This window comes from Pristiophorus japonicus, chromosome 13, assembly GCF_044704955.1.
Source record: "Pristiophorus japonicus isolate sPriJap1 chromosome 13, sPriJap1.hap1, whole genome shotgun sequence".
NCBI classification, from domain to species: Eukaryota; Metazoa; Chordata; class Chondrichthyes; family Pristiophoridae; genus Pristiophorus; species Pristiophorus japonicus.
In genome coordinates, this window is record NC_091989.1 from 49,163,028 (window position 1) to 49,180,492 (window position 17,465).

General features: G+C 39.6%; 1 protein-coding gene across 2 annotated transcripts in view; it reads left to right on the forward strand.

The window, feature by feature from the left end:
• The window catches only part of cog5 (component of oligomeric golgi complex 5), a 189,139-nt gene that overhangs the window by 148,493 nt on the left and 23,181 nt on the right, over positions 1 to 17,465 (forward strand). For both annotated transcript variants that reach the window (XM_070897430.1, XM_070897431.1), the window contains exons 12-16: positions 425 to 629; positions 1,422 to 1,583; positions 8,146 to 8,245; positions 15,030 to 15,140; positions 16,552 to 16,614. In XM_070897430.1, coding sequence (XP_070753531.1) covers positions 425 to 629; positions 1,422 to 1,583; positions 8,146 to 8,245; positions 15,030 to 15,140; positions 16,552 to 16,614 — 641 coding nt within the window. The remainder of the gene's footprint in view (positions 1 to 424; positions 630 to 1,421; positions 1,584 to 8,145; positions 8,246 to 15,029; positions 15,141 to 16,551; positions 16,615 to 17,465) is intronic.

A 17,465-nucleotide genomic window follows, 5' to 3' on the forward strand; every position in this document is an offset into this window, starting at 1 on the left:
TGACTCAGAGCTTCTGCAAACCATAAAATGTATACGCGTTAATGAGCACCAAACAAAGTGGAATCGCTGATTGGTGTCAGGTGGATAACATTATGATTTGGAAACCCAACTATTTGAATTACAATTATAGGAAATTATTTGATAATGGGAGAAAATTGTTTGGATTCCCCAGACATTTGGGTTACTTAGGTCACAGAGAAACATTCAAATCCAAGCCTTGACGGTCATTCAGGTTCACTAGAAAATGTGTGACAAGATATAGTGGTGGTCCACCTCTCAATTTGAAGCAATAACTTGCAGAACAAATACTACCAGCAACAGAAAGGCAATGGCAGCAAGGTGGGGTAGTCCACACCCTCGGTGGTTAAAATAGGTACAGTGGTAATAATGAGTTACTTTAAGGAGGCAAAATTATCTTTTTCAGCATCAACATTTCTGAAGCAAGCGTTTGAAGGAGAATATCCAAAGTTGTTGCGATTATATAATGATCTATGGAAACGTTTGCAACAGTACAACCAAAGTATACAGAGCAATATAACTACAGGTGGAAATTCAGACCTACCCCCTGAACTATCACCAGCAGAGGAAGATGCACAAGATTTATTTATGTTGAAGAAGCAGGATTATGAGTAAGTTCTTTAAATTATTTTTCAAATCTGTATGTCACATTCACAATGCTGCTCCAATTCTGGCCTCTTACGCATCACTGATTTTTCAACGCTCCAATATTGGCAGCCGTACCTTCAACTGCCCAGGCCCTAAGCTCTGGAATTCCCTTTGTAAACACCTCTCTCTCCACCCCTCTCCTTTAAGACACTCCTTAAAACCTACCTCTTTGTCCGAATTTCCCTGTCCTAACATCTCCTAATGTGGCTTGAGAACACTTCTGTGAAGCACCTTGGAACATTTTATTACGTTAAAATTGCTATATAAGTTGTTGTAAATACCCACAATGTGTGCATACATGCAAATATATTAAAATGTCTTAATTGTTTTTGATTAAGTTGGAAAAGGAACCAGTATTTGTTAGTTTTTTTTGTTATTATGCAGAATTGAAAGAAATGTTGATGTGTGGACAGGTATTATTAGATTCACTTTGGTGGTGGCTGCTGCTGAAATGTATATTTTAATGATGAACAATGAACTGTATTCTATGTTCATCCTAATAAATCAATCACTGACAATTATTGTAAGTTCAAGCACGTAATGCTTAAATTATTGAGTTGACCCGAGAACACAACACAAGCAAGCTTCAGTGAAGTTAGTATATGATTATAACTGCTGCAACAAAAATTGAACACGTCACACAAGTATCTGTCCATGTAAGACAAAAGACTGTGTTTTAAAAAATTTGAAGAATATAATTGTCATAGTTTTTTATTATTAACTATTATAATTCTAAAAATCTTAAATTTCCTCAGCCCTGAGAAGGCCCTGAAAGATTCTCTACAATTCTATGAATCTGCTTATCTCTCAAAATCATTGTCACGACTGTTCGACCCAATCAACCTTGTCTTTCCTCCTGGAGGACGTAATCCACCTTCAAATGACGAGCTTGATAGCATCATTAAAACAGTTGCAAGGTAAGATATGCTGCAAAGAAAAGGGTAACCAGCTCATTAACTGTTGGCATATTACTTGACGGCAATTATTAGAATATTCAGTTTGAATTTTTTAGCAGTTGGTTTTGACTGATAAGCAAGAAAATATTAGAAGGGTTAAATGAATAACATGCTATCCATTACAACAACACCTATAAAAGGTGTTCTGCACACCAAAGTTTGCTAAATTAGAAAAGCATTTTTTCACATTTTTATCAGATTTTATGATTGATGCTTACTCATTGTTTGTTTTTTGAGGCCATTTTCTTTTGGAAGTATATCATTAAAAATAGATCAGAGCTCATTGGCTAAGTGCCCAGTAAGAGTGGAACATAATAAGCTCATTTCTCAGTGATTTTAGAGCCCACTTAAATTGAATTTACAATTATCTGATACGTTATTTCATTACGAATAAATTCCTGTTTCCTACTGCAGTCAATCTGTTGCTTAAAGTGAATGAGACTCAGCGACAGGAAATGGTTGATTTTTTTTTAAACTGCAAATTTGAAACGGAAACAAGGTGCTGGAGAATCACAGCAGCTTCATCCGCATCTGTCAAAGGAAAAATTAACAGTTCTAACTGACAAAGGGTTACAGCCAAAATATTAGTCTGTTGTATGCTGATGGAGCTGCTGTGTTTTTCCTGCGTTTTCTGTTTTTGTTACAGGGGTTGCACATTGATAACTATATAATTGGGGAAGAACTGTTCATTTAATACTTGCAATGTTTTCTTCGAGTAAATCGACTAATGATACTGGCACACTTAAATTTAATTCTGACTTCAGTTAGCTTTATAGTAGTGTTATGGTATCTTAATCCAAGGATACATTCATATAACTTTAGTTGTTGCAGTAGTAAAGTTGCATTGTGAATCCAGAGTCAGTATTTGACTTGACCATGTAGAGAAATGGGGCACGTCTTCCTAGAGGGAATAATCTCTCACCACTGAAATGCATGCAATGTAACTCCAGTGGGCTGTTAAACTGGGTTTAAAAAATGTTCAGCGTTCCGTAGGGCACCTTTTAAACCTACCTGGAGGTAATTTAAATATTTAGACAGTGACGTTCCTTTCCATACGTCAACTTTTAAATTTTATGTGCTGGAAGATGAGCTCTCTTTTGAACAAGAGAACTGGATACATGGGCATTTTTTCAGCTTGATGTAAGTTCAGCACATTATCCTACTGGTTAAATGGTATATTGAAGTATTAGTACAAAAGGGTTAATCTGACCTTGTTTACTTATTTATCCTCCATCTGTTAATAAATTGGCCCAATCATCTTTGATTGTGTTCAAATCCTGAATGGGGCTTGAATTCACAACCTTTTAAGGCCTCATGGATATTTACTTTCACGTAACCATGTTGTTCAATGAAGTACCAGACATTAAATGTCAGAAGCAAATCTTACCAATACACAGTACTTTTTTCCCCATGACCCCAATCCCAGAATATTTTGCACCACCCCTTTTGCTAGTGCCAACCTTGCTTTAACTATAGTACCTACTTTTCTCTTCATACTTTGAACAATTAGGTTACTTCTGTCATCTAATAGGAGTCTGCGAAGCCTAAAGTAAATCAGAATCTGACCATTAAGAAAGCTGAGAATCTTAATTAGTGTGAACATTTTCAACAGAAGACTTCACCATTATCCCAACTAATACTAATTCAGCATAAATTAGCAGGGACCTTCCTGGTGTCTGACTCACACAGCATCCATGTCATTTCCTCACAGTTCTGGAGGAGTTCACAACTGATTTTTTTTAAAGACACGGGCCGAAATTCATCAGCCCACTGCCGCTGACTGCCGCCCACTCCTGCCGACATTCCTCCTGAAAATCCGCTCACTGCCACTTCCAGGATGGGTGGGAGGGGAGAGCCACCGGGAACCGCCCGCTGACATCAGCGGACCGCCGAGTAGCGCAACTGAGCTCCCGCCCGCCCAGCTCCCAGATTCCTGTGGGTGGGAGTCGGCGGGACTTGGCAGCAGGACGGGGGTGGACCACTGCGTGGAGGCTGGTCTGTCCCTGACGGTGAGTATGAAGAACCTGGAAAAAAGGTAAGTGAACATATTTAAAAAAATTTTCAACAGCAACTTACCTGCATGGGGTCCCCGGAGGTCTTCCAATAGTTAAAAATTTTTTTTTCAGGTCTTCGACCCTCCGTGGGCCCGATTCCATCCTCGGCGGCACTTGGGCGGCAAGCGCCTCTGCTGCCAAGAATGAGACCTCCCGTCCGCTGCCGCCCAGATTGGCGGCATACATTGTCCATTTGCCGCCCGTCCACCTTCGAGGGACGTCAGCCATGAATATCCCGCCGAAAGTACTGTCCGGTACATCGGTGGCACTTGGGCAGACGGAGGCTTTTTTGAAAATCGGCCCACATTCTGTGACATTCAGATAGAACATGAAAGGTATAGAACATATCTTGAGAGTCAGAGTTAGCAAATACACTAGACAAGAATTGTACTTTCGTTATTTCCCTGATCAATTTTCTTTGGGAGGCATTGACTTCCTGCTGGGTCTTGATTCATTGGTGCCAGCTGTGTCCAGATCCTCTTCCAAGGAGTCATTATTTATGTGTGAGGGTGATAGTGCAAGCTATTCAGCTGGTGGGGGCAAGGGCATCGGGGACTGGGGCATCCCAGCTAAGGACAATTCTGTCCTCATCCTATGTCCTTGTGTACTTCTCACGAGGCCAATGGATAGCAATTGCAGGGGTACAAACATAAGAACATAAGAATTAGGAGTCGGCCATTTGGCCCTTCAAGCCTGCTCTGCTGTTCAATAAGATCACGGTTGATCTTTGACCTCAGCTCCACTTTCTCGCCCGATCCCCATAGCCCTTGATTACTCTTGAGTCCAAAAATCTATCTCTCTCAACCTAGGATATGCTCATGACTTGGCATCCACAGCCCTTTGGGGTAAAGAATTCTAGAGATTCACAACCCATTGAAGAAATTCCTCCTCATCTCAGTCGATAATGGCTGACCACTTGTCTTGAGTCTATGCCCCCTCGTTCTAGACTTTTCAGCCAGGGGAAACAACCTCTCAGCATCTACCCTGTCAATCCCCCACAGAATCTTGTATGTTTCAATGAGATCACCTCTCGTTCTTCTAAACTCGAGAGAATATAGACCCAATATACTCAATCTCTCCACATAGGACAATCCTCTCATCCCAGAGATCAATCGCATGAACCTTTGTTGCACCGCCTCTAAGGCAAGTATGTTCTTCCTCTGATAAGGAGACCAAAACTGTGCACAGTACTCCCAGTGTGGTCTCACCAAAGGCCTGTACAATTGCAATAAGACTTCCTTACTCTTGTATACCAACCCTTTGCAATAAAGGCCAACATGCCATTTGCCTTTCTAATTACTTCTGTACCTGCATGCTTTCTTTCTGTTTTTCCTGTACAAGGACACGTAAATCTCTTTGAGCACCAACATTTAATAGTTTCTCACCATTTTTTTTTAAAGTATTCTGTTTTTCTATTCTTTCTACCAAAGTGAATAACCTCACATTTCCCCACATTATTCTCCATCTGCCACCTTATTGCCTACTCACTTAACCTGTCTATATCCCTTTACAGGCTCTTTGTATGCTCCTCACAGCTTACTTTCTCACCTAACTTTGTATCTTTAACAAAATTGGATACATTGTACTCGGTCCCTTTATCTAAGTCATTAATATAGATTAGAATTAGCTGAGGCCGAAGCACTGACCCTAGCGGCACCCTGCTAATTACAACCTGCCAACCGAAAAATGACCCATTTATTCCTTGCTCTCTGTTTTCTGTCTGATAACGAATCCTCTATCCATTACCCCAACTCCATGAGACCTTATCAACCTTTTGTGTGGCACCTTATCGAATGCCTTTTGGAAATCCAAATATATTATATCCACTGGTTCCCCTTTATCTACCCTGCTAGTTACATCCTCAAAATACTCTACGAAATGTGTTAAACAAGATTTCCCTTTCATAAAACCATGTTGACTCTGCCTAATCATGGTATGATTTTCTAAGTGCCCTGTTACCACTTAATAATGGATTCCAGCATTTTCCTGATGACTGATTTGAAGCTAACTGGCTGTAGTTCCCTGTTTTCTCTCTTCCTTCTTTCTTGAATAGCGTGGTTACATTTGCTACCTTCCAATCACCTCTTTTGGATGTAGGCTATCAGTCCAGGGAATTTGACCGCTTTTAGTCCCATTAGTTTCTTTCTCTGCTGATATTAATTACTTTAAGTTCCTCACTCTTATTAGCCCCTTGGTTCCCCACTATTTTTGGTATGCTTTTTGTGTCTTCTACTGTGAAGACACAAACAAAATATTTGTTAAAGTTCCTTACTCCCCATTATAATTTCACCTGTCTCAGCCTCTAAGGGACCAATATTTACTTTTGCGACTCTCTTCCTTTTTACCTATGTGTAGAAGCTCTTAACATATGTTTTTATATTTCTTGCTAGTTTACTCTCGTATTCTATATTCTCCCTTTTTATACATTTTTTTGTCCATCGTTTGCTGTTTTCTAAAGCTCTTCTAATCTCGCTTACTACTATTCTTTGCAACATTATAAGCCTCTTTTAATTTAATACTATCCTTAACTTCTTTAGCTAGCCTTGAATGGATCACTTTTCTCGTGGAGTTTTTATTTTTCAATGGAATGTATATTCATTGAGAATTTTGGAATATTTCTTTAAATGTTTGCCACTGCTTATCTAACGTCATACCTTTTTAATCTAATTTCCCTTTCTACCATAGTCAACTTGCCCTTCATACCTATGTAATTAACTTTATTTAAGTTTAAGTCTCTCGTTTTGGACTGAAGTATTTCACACTCAAACTCAGTGTGAAATTCTATCTTATTATGATTACTCTTCTCCAGAGGATCCTTTACTATGAGAGTAATAATTAACCCTGTCTTATTACACAATACAAGATCTAAAATAGCTTGTTCCCTGGTTGGTTCTAGGAAACTGTTTCAAATGCATTCCATGAACTCGTCCTCCAGACTACCTTTGCCAATTTGATTTGTCCAGTCTATATGAAGATTAAAGTCCCCCATGATTATTGTATAACCTTTGTTACAAGCTCATATTATTTGTTGATTAATACTCTGTCCAACGGTATAGCTACTGTTTGAGGGGCCAATAAATTACTTCCACCAGTGATCTCTGTCCTTTATTATTTCTTATCGCCATCCATACTGATTCTACTTCCTGATCTTCCAAGCCAATACCATTTCTCTCTACTGTCCTTATGTCATCCTTTATTATCAGAACAACCCTTCCCCTCCTTTTCCATTCTGCCTGTCTTTTTGAAACATCAAGTACCCTTGAATATTTAGTTCTCAACCTTGGTCACCTTGCAACCAAGTCTCTGTAATGGTTTTTAGATCAAAGTAATTTATTTCTTTGTGCCATTAATTCATCCATCTTCTTACAAATGCTTCGTGCATTCAGATAAAGAGCCTAGTTACAGGCCTAGTTTTTCGATTCGCCAAAACACTGGTCCCAGCCTGGTTTAAGTGGAGCCCGTCCCAACGATACAGCTCCCTCATTCCCCAGTACTGGTGCCAGTGCCCCATAAATCAAAACCTTTTTGTTCCACATCACCCTTTGAGCCATGTATTTAACTCTCTCATCTGCTTGTATTCACTGGAGTTTAGAAGGATGAGAGGGGATCTCATAGAAACATATAAAATTCTGACGGCACTGGACAGGTTAGATGCAGGAAGAATGTTCCCGATGCTGGGGAAGTCCAGAACCAGGGGTCTAAGGATAAGGGGTAAGCCATTTAGGGCCGAGATGAGGAAAAACTTCTTCACTCAGAGAATTGTGAACCTGTGGAATTCTCTACCGCAGAGAGTTGTTGATGCCAGTTTGTTAGATGTATTCAAGAGGGAGTTAGATATGGCCCTTACGGCTAAAGGGATCAAGGGGTATTGGGAGAAAGCAGAAAAGGGGTACTGAGGTGAATGATCAGCCATGATCTTATATTATGGTAGTGCAGGCTCGAAGGACCAAATGGCCTACTCCTGCACCTATTTTCTATGTTTCTATGTCCCGATGCCAATTTGTGTGTGGCTCAGATAACAATCCAGAAATTATTACCTTTGAGAGACTGCGTTTTAATTTGAACCCTAGCTCCTCAAACTCTTTCAGCAGAACCTCATTCCTAGTTCTACCTGTGTCATACTGGAAGATTTTCAACTTCCCAACCCAATGTGCTAAGGCCAATTTATGGTATCTCTATCGTAGTTGAGCTCATCTGACTCAGCACAGACTGGGGAGAGAATCTTATACTTTGTTGTGTATGGATGAGCTAAATGCAGATTATACTCAAATCATTCAAAGGGCCACCAGGAATAATTCAGACATATGGAAGTTTCTGAAGGTTGTGTCAGCAAAAGTACTTTTCAAAGGTAACATATGATGTATTACAACATGTACTTCTGATAAGATATAGAAGATGTATGTAATTTGTAATTAAAACTTCACTTAGAGTTATAACGGCTTTTGATGTATTATTCTCTCTACTTTCAGTGAATTTAATGTGGCCTCTGTAGATCCAAACCTGAGCCTGGCTGTTGCAAGGAATGTTGCTAAAACTGTCCATCTATTTGGAGTAAAATCTGAACAACTTGTAAGTATTTTATACATCCATTACTGTACTAGGGTTAGTAGTAATCTTTGAAAAAAGAGTAAAGGGTATAAGGTTCTTATTGAACTAAAATGAGAGGTGATTCAAACTTGATCTTTTGACTAATGTATAGTTTTTGAAACCTGAAACTTTTTTTGTCAAATCATTCGCTAGCCGTTTTCAACATTCAACATTGCTTAGTGCAAAGGGACCTCTTGCTAGGAAATTTGGTTTGCTGGGATACATTTCACTATACTAGGAACACAGAGTATTGCTGAGGATTTGATTAAACAGAAAAGGTAGTAGTTGAGCAACAGTAAAGGAGTCACACTGAAATGTTTGTGTTTGTAGCATTGATTCAAATGGTGAGTCAAGAATTGCAAGTTAAATAAATTACTGCCTTTTTACCTTCGACGTCTGTTTCCACGAAGTGAATGATTTTGACGTGTAATTGGAGATTGAATCAGTCTATAGTTGGGATGAATCTGTTTTATAAACTTGAAACACATATTTTCTTAGATCTGTAGAGTGCATTTTGTTGCTCTTAAAAGCATGGAAAGAACTAATTTTCAATTGAAGTGGGTAGCAAGCTCTTTATAGATATTTCATTTAGTATTTAATTATACAATAAGTAAATTGGAACACAGACAATTTGTTCACCAGTGACTTGAATTTTGCTGCAAATCATTTCCACTGCATTTGAGAAACATTTGGAACCAATGTTCTCTTAATAAACACATCATAATCTTGTTACACTTTTTCATTTTTGGGATTGAAATCCTCCTTTTGGAATCCATGATTTAGGTTAGATTAATGTTACAAATACGTACTGGCTGTGGAGAAGGACTTTGTAGGTGGAGGTGCCTAGTTTGTGTTTTGCTCAATCTTCCTCACTGCCATGCTCCACCTCACAGTCAACAAGCTCCCCGCTAGAGTGGAACTAAACTACAGAACAAGTGGGAACCTATTCAACCTTCGCCGTCTCCAGGCCACAACCTCTGTCATTGAGCTACAGTACGCGGACGACGCCTGCGTCTCTGCACATAGAGGCTGAACTACAGGACATAGTGACGTATTTACTGCGGCGTACGAAAGCATGGGCCTTACGCTAAACATTCGTAAGACAAAGGTCCTCCACCAGCCTGTCCTCGCCCCACAACACTCCCCTCCCCCCCTCCCCCCTGTTCAGCCACCTAAGGACTCATTTTAAGAGTGAAAGCAAGTCTCCCTCGATTCCGAGGGACTGCATATGATGATGATGATGATGATGGACAAGGACTTTGTAGGTGGAGGTACCTAGTTTGTGTTTTGCTTATGGAGGGAAGTTTCAGAATTTATCTAGTGTAACTGAATTATTTATATATATATATATATATATATATCATATGGTAGTCCAGTTGAATTTCTAACACAATAAACAATGGTATTTCTGATGAGATTTAAATCCAATAAAAGACTCAAGATTTTACTGTACGTCTGTACATTTGGCAGTGATGGTCCAAATTGTATTTTAGTAACAGCCGAAAACAAAAACAGTGTACATTTATTGATCACTTGAAGATTTAGATAACATTATATGTTGAAACCAGTGAAATTCCAACTTCTCACCTCATTATCTTATCCATAAAATAGAATATGCCGTGTCATCTCATCATGAATTTGTGATTTCTCAATCCCAACCTTCCATGCCAAGCCTTATTAGTACGCCACTCTGTATTTTCTTCTGTTGTAAGTGAAATTATATTGCAGACCTAAATCCAATTTTATTTGTATTACTTCGGCTGTTGAAAATAATACCTATTTTTCTTGCAATCTTTGTTTCATAAAAGTTTTCATTGCTGTGGGCATTTAACTATCATGTCTGGTGTCACCAAACATGACAAAAACTCTCAAGGCTTCGCAATTTGCATTAAAAAAAAATGCTATTAGCATTCTAAGGTCATCAACAGTCTTTTCTTTTTAAGTGATTTGATGGACTGACTTCTGTATTTAAAAAAAAATTCGCTCCTGGGATGTGGGCATCTTTGGCAAGGCCGACGTTTATTGCCCATCCCTAATTGCCCTTAACAAGGTGGTGCTGAGCCGCCACCTTGAACCGCTGTAATCTGTGTGGTGTAAGTACTTCCACAGTGTTGTTAGGGAGGCAGTTTCAGGATTTTGACCCAGCGACGATGAAGGAATGGCGCTATACTTCCAAGCCAGAATGGTTTTTAATTTGGAGGGAAACTTGCAGGTGATGTTGTTCCCATGCACTTGCTGCCCTTATCCTTCCAGGCGGTAGAGGTCTCGGGTTTGGGAGGTGCTATCGAAGAAGCCTTGGCGAATTGCTGCAGTGCATCTTGTAGCTGGTACGCTCTGCAGCCACGGTGCGCCGGTGGTGGATGGGGTGCTGATCAAAAGGACTGCTTTGTCCAGGATGGTCTTGAGCTTCTTGAGTGTTGTTGGAGTTGCATTCATCCAGGCAAGTGGAGAGTATTCCATCACACTCCTGACTTATGCCTTTTCGATGATGGAAAGACTTTGGGGAGTCAGGAGGTGAGACACTCGCCGCAGAATACCCAGCCTCTGACCTGCTCTTGTAGCCACAGTATTCATGTAGCTGGTCCAGTAAAGTTTCTGGTCAATGGAATGTCAAGGGGCGGTGATTAGATTCTTTCTTGTTGGAGATAGTCATTACCTGGCATTTGGATCAAGATTATAAATTATAATCCGGGTGTGCTTGGATCTGGAGTAAAATGTATTCAAAAGCTAAATCTAGATTCATAATGTAAAATTAATACTAAAGTCAACATATGGTATATGATACTGAAGATTTATTCTACAATCAACACAATTTGACATAGTTGCTCAAAAAAATGGCTTTGTAATGTAAGTGTAATGCCACTAGATTGCATTGATTGGCAGCAGTAAACTATCAGTTGAATCTTCCTTGGAATTGGCATCAAATTCTTCTTCACACACTGATGGAATTTGGTTCTGAGCAAATCAGATGCATAGCCATGTCCTAAAATTTTAGCGTCATCATGGTGCCATTGAGGTAGACTGACTACAAGTGAGCTCCTACTCCTACATCATGTAAAGATCAGAACCTGGACATTTTCTGGCAGCTTCAGAAGGTTCTCTGATCCTTCTATAAGGATCCTCCTATAAAAGTGTAATTTTATTCACAACAGTTTAAGAAAATGAAGTACTATTAGCAACCAAAGACATTCAGAAAGCAATAGATACCTCAAATGCTCAGGATATTTTGAGCAGCAAAATATATATTTTTTTTTAAGTTTTTCTTTCTTAAAAGAACCTAGCTATGTTGGTAGCTGATTTGCTCCACGGGCTTGGTACCTTAGTTCAGGCCTTGGATACTTACTTCATAACTATAAACTAAATATGAAATCTTAGATCCGTGGACTGCAGCAAAGAGTACTACCTGGATGTGGTCTCCTGTATACCCAAGCTGACCCAGGAGACCCAAGTTATACATGATATGCAGGTAGAGAAGCAATCCTTAGTATTTGGATTATTCTGAAAATGAATTTCCCCATGGGAACAAACTGGGGTCTTTAGCCATCTGCAGTTGAGAACACCAGGAATCCAATGACCCATTCTGCTCTGACATGGGGTTTTATCTTCTTTGAGTTTCATTCGTTTATTTTGAATATCTCCTCGCTTTATTTTAAATGCCGTTAACTCATTACTAATCCCATCATCCAATGTCATCTCCACCTGTTTTATCTCCCTGGTAAATACTGAAGCAAAGCAATTACTTAATATCTCTGCCATCTCTCTATTGCTGCCTGTGGTATTATCCCCTCCATCACTTAGTGACCCTATTCCCATCCTAACCTTCCTTTCATATTTATGTGCCTGTAAAATATTTTACCATTTTGTTTTATGTTCCTTGATAATTTAATTTAATAGTTCCTCTTTACCTTCCTAATTGTTTTTTTTGACTTCTCTCCTAATCCTTTCATATTCTCCCTTATCATGTTCTCCCCTGCTGTCCATGTACTTAATGTATGCCTCTTTCCTTACCCTCAATTTTTCCTTTATGGCTTTATTCATCCAAAGTGTCTCATTAGTGTTTAGCTTGTTCTTGTTTATTAGCAGAATATATTTTTCCTGGACTCTGTTGAACACCATTTGAAATGTTTCCCATTGCTGTTCTACATCGTTGTTTGCTAATATTGTTGTCCATTTTATTTTCCCAAGTGCTTTTCTCAGCCCCTCAAAATCAATTCTCCAATCTAATACCCTGGTCTTTGTCATACCTATGTTGTTCTCGATTACAGATATAAAGATGGGTGGGAGAGCAAATTGTGAGGCAGGCACAAGAAATCTGCAAAGGGATATAGACAGGCTAAGTGAGTGGGGTAAAACATTGGCAGATGATGTATAATGTGGGAAAATGTGAGGTTATCCACTTTGGCAGAAAAAAATAGAAAAGCAAATTATAATTGAAATGGAGAAAAATTGCAAAATGCTGCAGTACAGAGGGACCTAAGGGTCCTTGCGCATGAAACACAAAAAGTTAGTATGCAGGGACAGCAAGTAATCAGGAAGGCAAATGAAATGTTGGCCTTTATTGCAAGGAGGATGGAGTATAAAAGCAGAGAATTCCTGTTACAACTGTACAGGGTATTCGTGAAGCCACACCTGGAGTACTGCGTACAGTTTTTGTCTCCGTATTTAAGGAAGGATATACTTGTATTGGCGGCTGTTCAGAGAAGGTTCAGTAGGTTGATTCCGGAGATGAGGGGGTTGACTTATGAAGATAGGTTGGACCTGTACTCATTGGAGTTTAAAAGAATGAGAGGTGATCTTATCAAAACATACAAAATAATGAGGGGGCTCAACAAGGTGGATGCAGAGAGGATATTTCCACTCATAGGGGAAACTAAAACTTGGGGGCATAGTTTCAAAATAAGGGGCCGCCCATTACCGAGATGTTCCCCTACTTTTACTTCTCTTATCTGCTCTGGTTCATTCCCCATTACTAGATCCAATGGCTAATCCTCCCTTGGGCTTTTTACATATTGGGTTAGAAAGGAGTGCTGTACACATTGTAGGAACTCCATTCCCTTATCCCCTTTACCTACCTCTTTTGTCCAATTAATATCTGTGTAGTTGAAATCGCCTATGATTATTTTTCTATGCTTTTTATTCATTTCCCTAATTTGGTTGCATATTTCTTCCTCTACCTCCCTACCCCTATTAGTGCGATTAATCCTTATTATCTTTTATCTCTATCCATATTGATTCTATTTCTGTCTTGCTGATAGCTATGTCACTTTTTTTCTACTGCCATTATGTTATCCCTAATAAGTACAGCTAATCCACCTCCCCTGTTTCAACCCCCCCCCCCCGTCCCCTATCTTTTCTAAATATGTTATACCCCGGCATGCTAAATTCCCCATCCTGATTTTTCTGTAGCCTAGCCAGGTCTCAGTAATCCCTACTATGTCTGGTTCCTTGCAATGCATGATTGCCTCCAGCTCCCCCATTTTATTAGGGACACTGTGTGCATTGCTGTACAGACAGATTAACTCATTTTTAATAGCAATTCCCCTCTCTTTATTTTTAACCATCTTTTTAAACTCCTGTTCTATAACTTGAATATTTATTCCCTGGCCATCATGTCCTCCCTTACTTTACTCTTTTCTATGCTCTCCTTTCCTGTTTTGTTTATATTTAGGCTGGTTTCATATCTTGTAGATCTTTTTCCCTCCCCCCCCGCCCCCGGCTTACTCGTTTAAAGCTTTTGCCATCTCTCTATTTACCCAGAAATTCCTCCCCATCCCTTATGTTTCAGAGTGTCTCTAACTCGCACTCCAGCTCAATCATTCTGTGCCGGAATGACTGAAGACGGAGACATTTCCTACAGATGTGGGAAATTGGGACAGTCTCGCTGTTCACAAACTCCCACATACTACAGTCCCGATACACAGACTGCCTTGCCATCTCTACTTTATTTATTTGCTTATTTAATTAGTTAGTTTTTCATCAAACAACTATTTATATTTATATTAATTATTTAGTTTATCTGGTTAAGTTAATATTTAATAACATAATATTTATAGTTCCCCAGCTCTTAGTTTAAAGAAATAAAAATGTGAATGCGTTCCGAGTCAACTTAAGATCCTAATAATTTCCTAGGCAGCAAGTTCAAAATCTTTTTTCTTCAGTCTAAGCTTTGAAATCATGATCCACCTTTCGAAGGTGGCAAAAAGTGTAACAAGGCTAAGAGGTTCAGAAAGAGAATCCCAGAGAGCAGGAGCATGATGGCTGAAGATTCTGCCACCCAATGTGGAGCAGAAGGGAAAAAATGCACTAGTCCAGACTCAGAACCTCAGGAGGCTGAGGATGATGTAAAGTTGAACATGAAGACAATAAAAGTGTAAATGAGGATTTCCATGGCAGTGGGAATGAGGTAGGTATGGAAGCAGGTGATATTTCAGAGATGCAAATAGGCAGACTTAGTGATGGACTGGAGGTGGTTTGCTCAGTCATACAGTACACTCAATTTGCACGGTCAGAGTTAGCCTAAGCAAAGAGTGGGAAGGTGGTGGAATTGGCCCATGATGTAAGATTTCTGACGAGAACCAATGTTCTACCAACCACTTGTCTAGCTGGAGGAAATGATTGTTGATCCACGTCTTGATGTCTGTCCTTACTTGTCTCATCAATTTTGTGTTGTAAGAAAGTGACTAAGGAACCATCGCTATACTGAATTGCATATTAACTTATTCCAAATCAAATATGTGTAATTTAAGCATTTTTTATTTCTTCACAGCTATCAACACAGGGTGATGCCAGTCAAGTGATTGGGCCACTAACTGAAGGACAGAGAAGGAATGTAGCAGTAGTGAATTCATTATACAAATTATATCAGTCAGTGTTGAAGGTAGGGGTTGACATTTATTGCTGTGCAACTTGTTTTTATTAATTGTGGTTATTCTAATTACTGCTTTAAACAACTGTGACGAGGAAAGAATTAAGCATATAAAAAGTTAATGGAAATGTCTCTGGCATATTGCTAAGCCTGTACAATAGATTCTGGTACATAATTATTTTTAGCTTGTACCATATATTCAGTAACTTTTCGCCTATTTTTTTTACTTAAACTTGCATATTATCAAGAGGTAATTTAAAATGAAGACTTTCAATTAGCCAAAGGGGCTGTATCGGGAGCAGTTTTGCTATAAACTTGCACTAGGCTGGGATTTCCGCCCACTGCCATGATCTCAACCTGGTTTCCTGGGTTGAAATTCATTAAAAATGCAGGAGCAGGCTCCCAGTGGTATCACTGTCACATACAGAGAGCCCACCGCTGCAAAGGAGTGAAATGCAGCAGCACTGCAGTGTCAAAAAATAGAAGATCCCTCATTAAAGGGGTCATAAGGATCTGAAGATTCTTCTAAGTTTTTAAATCTATGAGCCAACACATCTTCATGACTAGATATGGGAGTAAAAAACATGGAGAGGTGGCCACTACTGGGTGCTCTCTCCCAGAGGGTCATCAGTGGGCCTCCTGTTGACACCCCAGGATGCACTGCCACCCCTGTTCTCTGTCGTTCGGGTTGGCAGTATTTCAGATAGGAGGCAAAGAAAACAGTTTACCTGGCCCAGCTGTCATTTAAATATGGCAGGGCTGTCAAGGGTTGGGCAGATGTGTTCCCTGCTTTGGGGTGTGGGGGGTAAGGGGGTGAAAAGATTTCTGGTAGTGCTTTCAGGGGTGGGAATTTGGCAGTAGGCTTCCCTGCCTCAATTTCTGTTCTGCCACTATACCACCTGATTTGAAAAAGCCCCGCCCTCATCCTGTTGTTTTAACTCGAATGCTGCAGTTTAATTATGTACTTAGCCCCTTTGCCAAGCTTAATAATTAACTATCAAAGAAGATGATCTGCTATTCTTCTCGTTCATTTATCAAATGGAAAGAAAATAATAATGTCCCTTTAAGAACTCTGCTCATGGCAGGCTTTTGAGACCTATATGTTCTTATCCCCCTCCTTCACTGCATAAATATTGTAGCCTCAGTCAATAAGTCAAAATGTTATACTAATCTTATCATTGATAACACATTTGGAATAATCTGCGCAGTTTTGGGCATTCTATCTTAAAAGATCATTGATGTGTTAGAAACGGTTCAGAATAAAGTTGCAAGGCTGATTCAAGAACTCGGCACTCTAGGTTATGAAGAAAGATGTACATCTAGACTTATTTTCATTAGAGAAAGGGGAATTGAGAGGAGATGTGTGTTTGGGAAAATGTTCTATCTACCACAAATGTGACACAGCTTTTGTTTGCTTTTCCAGGTGCTATCTACCCTGAGCTTCTTCCCTTTAGCTGCTGAACAAACAATTAGAACAGCGTTGGAGGTAAATTACAGACTTTCAGTTGTATTACTGTGTCTTCTCTCTTCATGACAGTAAACAGAAGGAATGCAGCACTGAATTTTCAGTTCTTGCTTCTTCAGGTCTTTTTGTTTGAATGAAAAGGTAAAATCTGGAGTTAACATTATGCACTATCGAAATTCCATTTACGTGGTTTATCTGGGGCTTCTGCTGATCTTTCACGAAAGTTACGGTGGCCAATTGGAAGAACCTCTAAGGAAATTCCCAGCGCAAGTGTCAATGTCACCATCTTATAAAGTGAGGCATAGCATGATCAGTTGCAGAGTAGATCTCCTATACTTGGCTCAATAATTTATCTTAACCCTCAACCTCAGAAATACATTCCTAGTGTATCATAGTATGAAACAGCATAGAAGCGGGTCATCATGCCTGTGGCAGTTCTTTGGTAGAGCTATCCTATTAGTCCCACGTCCCTGATCTTTCCCCATAGCCCTGTAAATTTTTTTCCCTTCAAGTATTTATCCAATTCCTTTTCAAAAGCTACTATTGAATCTACTTCCAGCACCCTTCAGGCACTGCATCCCAGATCATAACAACTCGATGTTTCTGCATGTCGCTCCTGGTTCTTTTGCCAATCACCTTAAATCTGTGTCCTCTGGTTACTGACCCTTCTGCCACTGGAAACAGTTTATCTTTATTTACTCTATCAAAACTGTTCATGATTTTGAATCTTTCTATCTAATCTCTTCTTAACCTTCTCTGCTCTAAGAACAACAACTCCAGTTTCTCCAGTCTCTCCACATAACTGAAGTCCCTCGTTCCTGGCACCATTCTAGTAAGTCTCCTGCATCCTTTCCAAGGCCTTGACATCCTTC